General features: G+C 37.0%; 1 protein-coding gene across 3 annotated transcripts in view; it reads left to right on the forward strand.

The window, feature by feature from the left end:
- The window catches only part of USP53 (ubiquitin specific peptidase 53), a 30,480-nt gene extending 20,259 nt beyond the window's left edge, over positions 1-10,221 (forward strand). Inside the window, exons 14-16 of one of the 3 annotated variants that reach the window (XM_035889646.1) lie at positions 3,412-3,511; positions 4,338-4,408; positions 4,532-10,221. In XM_035889646.1, the coding sequence (XP_035745539.1) occupies positions 3,412-3,511; positions 4,338-4,408; positions 4,532-5,319 (959 nt within the window). In that variant the 3' untranslated portion in view covers positions 5,320-10,221. Of the gene's footprint in view, positions 1-3,411; positions 3,512-4,337 lie in introns of all 3 variants that reach the window. The other 2 variants (XM_035889645.1, XM_009634003.2) reach the window with 2 other exon arrangements.
- The last annotated feature ends 283 nt before the right edge of the window (positions 10,222-10,504 follow it).

Below are 10,504 nucleotides of genomic sequence, written 5' to 3' on the forward strand. Positions count from 1 at the left end.
CTGGAGTGTCTTTAAATGATACATTAAAGATTTTGGTTTCAAAAAAACCCCAAACCAAACCTTAAACTTTCAAGATTTCTAAATGTAATCAAGCAGCCCATGAAGATTGAAATGGAAAGCACTCTCACATTTGTAATTCACTTCATTAATATAAGAAGTTTGCAATTTAAAATAGATGATGCAAAGGTTCAGGATTGGGTTTTAAAACAAAGACCTGATAAACTTCTTAAGACGGGCAAATAAGACTAAAGGGAGGCTAACAGTTGGTGTTCTCTGTCAACTGTTGCTTCACTTCAGAATTCGCTTAAACTCTCACACGCTTAAACTACACCCCCAAAAAAACAACAGTGGAACTTTATTTTCATTTTTTCCAGATGTTTAAAGCCATGGAAAAAAAAAAAAATCCACTAAGGAATATATAAGAAGTGTTTTGCAACTGAATGGTGTTCCAAAAGGACAGTTTCTTTAATATAAAGATTTTTTTCTGAAGACAGTCACTGTTTTTTAAAAATAATATTCTATTTTGGACAAGTTATAACGTGTTTACCTTCTTGAATGGGTCTATTCCAAAGCTTCCAGTAAGTTCATCTGTCATTTCAGCTGAATACAGAAAAATGTCTGGGTACAGAGAGAGGAATTTGCCACAGTACTTGTTACAAAAAGTATTACACCTTGGGTTTTTATTGGCAATGTAAAAAAAAAAATAAAAAATTAAAAAATCAAAGAAATCAGGTAATCGAAAGTACAGGAAACATGCAGCTAAAACACATTAGAAGGAAACGGAATTTAATGTGCGGGTTTCTGTGGGATTTTTTTTTTTTTCTTTTTTTTTTTGTCCCCAGATATTGGGCTTTGCAAATTTTTGCAAATGTCCTGTATGTGTAAATGGAGATATTGGAGGAGAACTCATCTGTCCTACCTGTTGGCTACAGAATGGCTGTTAATCTTTTGTAAATCTGGCTTGGCTATTCAGATGTGAAAATAGATGTTCATAAATCTTAAAAGCAGACTGGTTTGTACATAAGAAAACAGTTCCATTTCATGTATTGGTAAGCTTCTTATGACCCATTGATAAGGATGTCAGTCTCCAGCTGAGCACAGTGCCTGTGTGTCCCATATTTAGGTTGGCAAAGAACGTAGAGCCAAAATTCCCAATCGAGTCTGCGTCTGGTTTTAACCATGCATGGATATCCTGTCAGCAGAAGAGAAAATAACACATCTATTTTTAAGTTAGCTGGAATTCTGAAGGCACACCACCTGGTATTGCTGAACAGCTTTGGCCGAATGTGTGCTGTGGTCACGCCAAGGAAACAGCTTATTAACCTTTGCTGCCACCTCCCGAGCAATTTGTGATACTGCCTCTCGGAAGGGCTGAACATGTTAAATTCCTTAGGAGTTCAGCTTGGAGTTAAAATAAAAAAATTAAAAACTGTAATTTGCAGATCAGGCGGTTTGGGGAGTTAGAGAGCAGTTGTGTGGGTGATTCATTTGTGATTTTTAAGTAGATGTGCTCTTGTATAAAAGTCAATATATGCAAAGTCTGAAAGTTAAAAACACTAGCTTCAGACACTGTTAATCTAGCAAATCATTTAACTAATTCATTCCTAGGACTGCATCTTGATGTTGGGACTGAGATGAAATACTGAATTGGAAATATTCACAGGAAATAATGTGTCAGAGCCTGTGCTGGTTTTTTCAGTAAAGCAATCTACTGTTCATCAAAATCTGTAGCAGAATGAAATGCTTTCTGTTTGAAATATTACCTCAGCTCTGATGTCATGGCCCACTGGAGCAGTTTTGAACTTTCTTTTGGGTTAATTACTTGTCCCTTGCCAGTGTCACAGGGGCTCATTCAGTAACAATGTTTTCCCATAAGTATTCTTTCTGAGGTTGTGGTATTGTTTTATCATGCTGGGAGAGCAAGATTTCTTTTTTTTTTTTTTTTTTCTCCCCTCCCTCATTTCGAGGCTCGAAGGAAAGCCCTATGGGGGCTTTGTCTCTTGTGCTGTATGCCATTTTAGCCTCTACAATCTGTGTTTTTTGTCAAAGTTTTAGTGTCTTTAGTCTTTCATCAATTAAAGACAGGGCAGATATGGACCCTCAAAACAGGTATCACCCAACAGCATCACCCAGTTTTTAGTTGAGTTCTTTTCTGTTGTTGGTTTTTTGATTTGTATGTTCATGAGTCGAAAGTTCCAAGATTTTGTTTAAACTTGGGGAAATAAGTGAGTAAAAAAATACTTATCTTGGTAAGTTTACATCATTTAAGAATAGATACAAAATTTTTGTAGCTTTTGTTGATGGAAGTATGGAACAGCCTATGTTATCCCACTGGAAATTGTCTAAGTTAGTACTGTCTACTGAACACAAGATTATTCTACTAGAAATCAGGCAATATATGCTGCCGGTTTTGAATTCAATTCCTGTTTTTTCCAAAATAGGCATAGTAGTTATATGAATCTAGTCTATACATACAGTAAGACTTCCTTTGAATGGCTTCAGAGCAGGTGACTGATTACAACGGGCCAATCATTGCATTAGGAAGACTTCTAATGTCTGTCTCTGAAAAAAATAGACCGTTGCTTGTCACTTGCCAAGAGAGCGTTTTATTCTATGTGACATTGACATGGATACTTCAATGCTCCCTTTATTAACTGTTAACTAGGAGCTGCGTTGTTCAGAAATGGTGTATTTTTAGAGAATGGTTCTTTGCCTTTGCCCGCGAATAAAAGGAGCTTCTAGAATGTGAGTGTAGTAGTGCTGGCCCAGGCACTCTCATGTTGTGTGTTCAGGGCACATGACTGAGGGTGCTCTCTGCTCAGCATCTCTACGAACTGTACAGTTTGCTGTAAGTTTTTAAATCTGTTTCAAAAAATGTATAAAGCATTTCTTTAAAAAAAACCCAAACCAACCAACCAACAAACAAGAACAAAAAAACCAGAACATCCTCAGTCCCTACAGTATTCATTCCATTTAATTATTATTACATGATGTAAAATTTCAGAAATGATAAATAGAGGGTTTTTTATAATTTAAATGACTCCGGGTATTTGAATAAACATGCTTTTATAAAAAGTTGCTTTTGAAAATGTCCTTTTAATTAGATGAAATGTTAGATGGTCATGAAAGCATGTCTATAGGACTTCAAAATTGTGGTAATTACCTACTTTCTGGTAACATTAGAACAACAACAAAAAAAAGAACATTTCCTCCAGCTTATTTTGGATGAATATAAGATCTGACCTTCTGTGACAGATTGTCTTCAAAATGGTTATTTTGATCAATATCAAATCTTGAAAAGAATTAATTGTCCTGTTGTGTTTTGTTTGGTTTTGTAATCCCCAAGGGGTTACAAAGAAGGAATTAGACTGTATTTCTGCTTATTTTGAAATATTTTTTTTCTACCCCCAGACTTAAGGAAAGACCAGATGAATTCAGAAGTTAACTACAGACCTCATGTTAATTTCCCTACAGAACTACATTTGCAGGTGCCCAGTCCTCCAGTAAAGAGGTAACTAATACTGGCATTAATTTACTGTGTAATAGTTTAAGAAATACTGAATTCTGTTATATGATAGTAATCAATACTAAGTGTGAAAAAGTTAAGGTATTGAATATTTTTGACAGATGATACCTTTTGTATTTTATATAATTGTTAGGGCTAAATGCTCTAGATCTTTATTTTAATTTTGATGCTGTCAGTGGAATCAAATAGCTTACATTGTTTTAAACCATCTTGCCAGAGCAAACTGTTTTAGTAGCTTTGTGTTTGGAATTTATATACTACGACAGGCAGTGATTAACCAATTTGTGGTTAGTGCAATAACCCCATGAAGTTTGGAAATGTTGGCTGGTAGGGGAGGAAAAGGTAACTTCTGTTTAGAAGCTGCTGCTATATGCCTGTTGTTTCTAATTTGAACTGTAAGTGCTCGGTGCCTCCTAAAAATCAAAAATCTAAATACAAATTTAGCACCCAAAAATAACACCTAATTTGAAAAGTGAATGTATCGGACAGAGTCACCGGGATGCTTAGAAGAGAACAAAGGTCATGTTTGACACAGTCCTGAATGTTAAAGGAATTTATCTTACCTTACAGATTTTTAATCTCTTGCAGAGATTTTTTGGGGCACTCTACATATTCAAATGAAAGACAGCTTGGAGTGATTTAATATAACTTTTAATCAAATGGCTGTATGTTAAGCAGATCCCAATTCTCTAGTCAGGTTAAATATTTAAGCGGTGTTGCCAAAGCTGTCTTTGAAAAGAATCCTTGGGTTATTTGAGCTTTTTCTTATGTATTTATGGATACTTACATCCTGTGTGGTTTTGTATTTTAGGGCTGAAATGCCTGAGACCACTAGGAAAGTTCTCCAGTCATCAGCTCTGCAGCCAGTTCTTAAAGACATTGGTAAGTCAGAAAGTAGGAACAAGGCAAATGAACAGAATTCTTCAGAGTGGCTTAATCCAGACAAGTTTGAGAAGATGAATGTGTCAGTATATTGTGGTGATGATGTATCCCACCCCTATACAGAAAATGCCTGTGGAAAGAAGCTGATCAACAATGACTTTCACTCCTCTTCCCAGCCACAGTCTCATCACACAAGAACGTTTGGTCCCAAGGTGGGGTTGTCACCTTGTGTGCCACAGAACCTGTCAGAAAGGCCTATGGTGCTTCCCCCTCCCGGTGAGCATGCCGGGCACCCACTCCGAAGGGCAGATGCTCTTTGGGTGCCTGAAGCAGTGTACCAGAATCTTCCTCCCCCTTTACCACGGAAGAAATATGCTCTGAATGCTTTTCCAGGATCAGAAAATAACTCTGCAGCTGATGTAAAATCGACAGAAGTGTTGCAAAATAATCCATTAAGGCAAACAGGTACACCTTTAAAATCTGCATCAGAAGCAAGTGTATTTACAAACGAACAAAGGCTTAAAGAGCCGTTTCAAGGGAATGAACTGTTTGTTCATAAACCGGATTCTCCACCTCGCTTATCAGTTAATGACTTTTGGACTGTGTCTGAAAACTTTCTAAAGAAAGGATCTCGTCATACGGGACTGAGTGCTGGCTATGTGGATGGCAATGATAGTGTATCCTTAACAACTTATTTTTCAGTAGATAGCTGTATGACTGACACATACAGGATGAAATATCATCAGAGGCCCAAGCTGTATTTTACAGATAGTGGAAGCTTTCACAAAGAAAAGCATCCTCCATCAGCTGGAGAACTGAATGCTACATACCATGCTACTCTTGAGCCCAGGCACCCCACACCCGAGCAAAGGTACGAGGCAAATGTAGAAGGCATACACTACAGTAGATAGATTCTTAAAAAAAAATAAAATCTGAATCTGACTTTTGCATTTCATGTAGTCTGTAAATGGGCACAAACCTTCAGTCTCCGTGTGTGTGATAACTAGGTACCCAGTTGGCTGTACTTAGGAGTTATGACTGTTTAAATGCAAATAGAGGTGAACAGAGGAGAAGAGGTGCTAAACTTCTGGTTCTTCGACTTGTAACTCTAGTTGCCTTAACGCTTACCTCTGTTACTCCGCTCGTCTTCTACAGTTTATATTAAAAATGGTCCCTGTGGGTGTATGCATCTTACAGCAGTGGGATCAACAAGATGTTACTAATTTTCTAAGAAGATTTAACTAGTTGCAGTTTAAAAAGTGTTCCTTCAGACTGTGGTCACTATATACTTAGACTAAAGGGATAAACATATTACCATATATAATGCAGTAAATGTAGTTATAATAAGCAGTATTTGTCCTGATAGGTAGCAGGAGGTGACATTGTTTTTTTCAACTGACTTCTCAGAGTCTGTGCTTTCACAAACCTTCAAGTGTCTTTAATACAAGTTTACCCAGAGAATTTCTAACTTTTTTATTGAAAAGCCTTAATAATAATAATTCTTTAAAAACGGTTCTGGTTTGCAAGAGTTAAAGTAAGATTTTTCAAAGGGAATTCAAATAAAATGCAGTAATAGACTGCCCTATTAATATACCTGCTCAATGTTAGTGTACACTTTTAAACACGTTTATCAGATTTGTTCACCCTATAAGCTATATACTTTATTAAAATTAAATTTAGCCATATAAGCTACAAACTGACATAGCAGAATAGGATGCTGATTTTAAAATACAGTTTTGCAACTATGAAATATTAGTTTTGTAAGGTTTTAGATATATTTACTGCTTAGTTCTGATTTATTCTACAATTGCATGCAAAGTCAATGCTGCTATTTATTGAACTTCCTGTCTTTTTTCAGCTTGATGTTTTGAGCAAAGTTTAATGGGGATCAGACATTGGATTTTACTGATGTTTTTTCCTCTTGGGAGCAGTCTTACCCTCTATTAGCAGATCAGGCTGACTGAACCTGCAGCCATTCAGGCTGCAGTGGCACAAAAAGAAGAGGTTCCTTTCCTTTCTCTGCTCTGGCACTCTGCCCTGCAGTTTTGGCAGCTCTGGCATTTACCACGTCTTTTGTTAATGTGACTTATTTCAGTAACAAAGAGGAGGATTTATTTGACTTCTATTTGGTTAGTTAAATCAGTGCACAGAACTGTCTAGCAGCATGTGGCCCAGTAAGGGCTGTGGTGGAAAGAAGGGCCAACAGAATTTCGCCCTGATGGCAGCCCCGAGTGTTTGAAATGACCCCACTGCATCTTGCAGTATCAGAGGCAGGGTCTTAGGAGTTCTGTTTCAGGCTTATTGTAACGTTGAACCATGTATAATTTGGAATTGATGTCAGCAAAGCCTGACACAATCCAAAAAGGCTAAATTTTCCCATTATTCATATTAAAATGCTAAGTTGGGGTGCTGCTGATTCCATCTAAACATCAATGCCTTGTAGTTATGAAAATAATGCAAGGTTAAATATGCATAATAAACACTTGCTTATACTTGCACTGTTAGTCAGAAAGGCTTTTTTATGTTTATAAACCTTATGTGAGTTTTAGCACTTCAACCAAACATTGGCAATTGTTTAGCACAATTATCTAAGGTAGCCATTTAAACAGTAGTTTTGGTTATTCTGTGTCAAGGTCAAGTGTTGGTTTGTGGTTTTTTTAAACTACATGTAACTTACAGTAGAACTGGAACATGATATATGCAACAAACCAGGTATCTCAGATTAATCTTATTTCTACTTTCTTGATCAAAATTTGTTGTAGCACTTGGAAAAAAAATGAAATCTAGAATTTGTACTGCAAATAATTATGCATGTTTAGGTATGGCTGCTGGTAAACAGCAACTTACAAGAATTAATTACCCTTTTGTAAGAAAATCAGTTGAATACAGAAAAAGAACCCTGAAAATATAAGAACTTGGAAAATTCCTAACTGTAATACTTTTGAGAGAGATTTCAGAACCTGTAAATTAAACTTTTCTAGTTCATCTAGCAATGTTACAGAATATACATAGCCAGTTAAGTAAAATTGCCATCTAATACTTGTGTAAAAACAAAATTATTGGATTCTGTAAATAATGTATAATTTGTAAAGTGTTTTGCAAAAATCTTGTATTTGAAATGACAGTATTTTTATGTATGAATAGCACAGCAACAACTGTGAATGATGTTAGAACACTTATTTTTAAACATGCATAGTAACGTTCATACTTCTGTACAATGAGCAATATGAATGCCTATTACTGATACCAATGAATTTGGCTTCCAGTAAGCACAACTGGTAGTTATTTTTTAAAGTCACTGCAGTAATTTAGATACCCTTCAGTCTCCTTGCTTGGCTTGAAACAATCTTACCAGACAACCTTCTATGTGACCCATGTTTACCAGGTATTTAATTATAGTAAACAGACAGCTAATCAAGGCACCATTGTTTTTGTATTTGACTCTGCACTCCATGTATGTATGTACGTAATAGTTGCTAACTAATATGTGATAACTTGTTTTAACTTACCTAGGGTGCCTATTTATTTTTTTTATAAATGTTCCCTTCTGGCTATAGATTTGTATAAGAGCCTAGACAATTTTTGTAACAGTAAAGACATTAACAAGTCTTGTAATTAATATATTTTTCAGTCTTTAGAATTATTTTCTTGCAGAGTTCTGCTTGTTCAAACTATCAGATAAAAATTTCAAATACCTTTGTCTTCTGTTGTTTTTGTAGTCTGTATTTTTCTTAAAAAAAAACAAACAACACACACCTTAAAAAATTGGCTTTCCAGAACTATGTTTTTAAACAGTTTTAATACTGCTACTGAAAGTTTTGCAGATATGGTGGTTCATTTAACCTTTTTTGAACAGTAAAATTCATCTTCTGAAATACGTGTTTATAAAGCTGTTAAATCTGATTGGCTTTCTAAAGACCTATGAAATGCTAAAGCAATTTTAATGCCATAATCCCACAGACTTGATGACAGTTAATTGATCAGTTACTCCAGCAGTCTTTCTACCTGACTAGCTTTGCTCTATTAGGTATAAGTGAAGTTTGCCTCAATAAACATATTTGCATGCTCCAGGAGGGGGAGTGTACGGAATAGCTTGAGCCCAATGCATCACAAGCCTGCACTTTGTTAGCTTTAAGTTTTCCAAGATAAGTAAAAGCTTGTAGGCCAGATCTGGCTGAAGGAGAAAACCAGATTACTAGAAGATACCTTGAAATTTCATGTAACTTTCTAAAGGCTATTAAGACTTATTCTCGCCTGTCTTCCTTACCAAAAGAGAAATGGAACAACATTCAGCACTTCCCTAACAGATTGTTCCCTTGAGAATTCCCTAGTGAAATGTTGGGGGGGGTGGGAAGTAATGAGCTTGTCTTTTTAATAGCTTCATTTGAAAAACTGGAAACCCCATTTTTCTCTTTGTGCAGATGCAGTCACCGTTCAGTGCTCTTCTGCACTGTGAGTCAACTCTGAAACCACTGACTTATTTCATAGGTACCAGCAGCCAAGATCATAAATGCTGGCAGGTAAAGGCATCTCAGTTCTTAAAGCATAGGTCTGATAGATAAAGAAAGCCACTGTCAGTAGAAGAATTGTCTTTAACAGTGGAAGAAAATTTAAGGGGAAGAAAGCATATGCTCACTTTTGCATCCCAAATCCTACTTAACCTGATGGTAACCTGTTCTCATTTAATGTGTTAGAAGACACTGAAACACTCTACACTTCAAAGTCTCTGAGATCTAGTTATTTTATTTATTCCTGAAAAAAAACCCCAGTAAAAATGAACTATACTCCTCAGAATTAGAAACTGTTATTCACAAGGGAAAAATACTCAAGAAAACTCAACCCTTTTCATCCATAGTTGAAGACTGTCTTCCCCAAAAGCTGATCAGGTAAAAAGCCTACTCCATGTACTTGGCTTCCTTTTCTTTCTCCTGAAAATACAGGAGGCTCTTTGATTTAACACCACTTTGAAAGTCTCCCTGTAGCGAGACAGAGAGAATCTTGATGGGGCACATGGAAGTTGAAGCCTGTTACTTACCTATTGCTGTCTATTTACAGTCATCCATGGAAGGGATATGGAAGAGGGTATTCCACATGTAACCTGCTGGCTACCCAAGGTGGCTGTTCTTGTAAGCTCGCTCCTTCACTGCTTATAGCAAGGAAATTGGAATCTGTTTAATCTAAATCAGTGAGGACAGTAGGCTGCTACTGCTGTTTCACTGGCACGTTTCAGAAGGCACAGTAACTGCTGAAGCTAGAATCTCATGCACACTGTGGAATAGAGAAAGGCGTAAGAGAAAACCAAACAGCATCAAACCTTCATGATTAACTTCTTGAAAGCAAAACAGCTGATTAACCTTCATGTATTGAGGGAAAAGGTCCGAGTTACAATTTCAGTCTATATAGGAGCTGGATTTTGTTCTCAGTCACTCTGCAGTCTGTCCTTTCAGTTGATTTTATTCAAACAGTACGTACTTTCATTTCTGCATAACAAACCTTTAGGCGCTAGTTACAAAAGCACAGTCAAGCTGTCTTACGTGACCTTTAAGGCACTGTTTAGAACACAGAAAACATGATACAGGTAAAAACCTGAACGGTAATACTTGTGATACAGCCAGAGGGATATTATGATATAGTGTATATATGTGTCTCTTGCATTCAGATGCAAGTGGAGTCGTGTTCCCAGTTGTTTATGCTGCACAATGGTCCTCCTCTTCCGCTGCTTGCTTTCATAAGGTGCATCCTGTGATTAGATAGTGGCTCTACAGAGAACAGAAAAAGTCCGGTTACTTATGCAGTGCCATACAGTCCTTTGGAAGATGGAGCAAACACAAAAGACAGCAAGCATACTTTCTGATCCAAAAGCTGATACTGTAGTTTTTTGTTAAGGGAAAAAAAAAAAAAAAAAATCAAGCTGCTGGTTGTTTGGAACTAGCTTGACATTTCTCCGGAGGTATTTGTGCTTTTCCAGGCCCTTAGACGCTTCTGCAGGCAAGGAGAGCCAAGGCTGCTCCCAGGTGCCCTGCCAGGAGAGGCACCTTTCCCCAGGCCCGCCCGCGCGGGTCACCCGCGGCCGCCCCAGCCAGGCGCAGGCCCTCC

This window comes from Egretta garzetta, unplaced genomic scaffold (assembly GCF_000687185.1).
Source record: "Egretta garzetta isolate BGI_Z169 unplaced genomic scaffold, ASM68718v1 scaffold342, whole genome shotgun sequence".
NCBI lineage: Eukaryota > Metazoa > Chordata > Aves > Pelecaniformes > Ardeidae > Egretta > Egretta garzetta.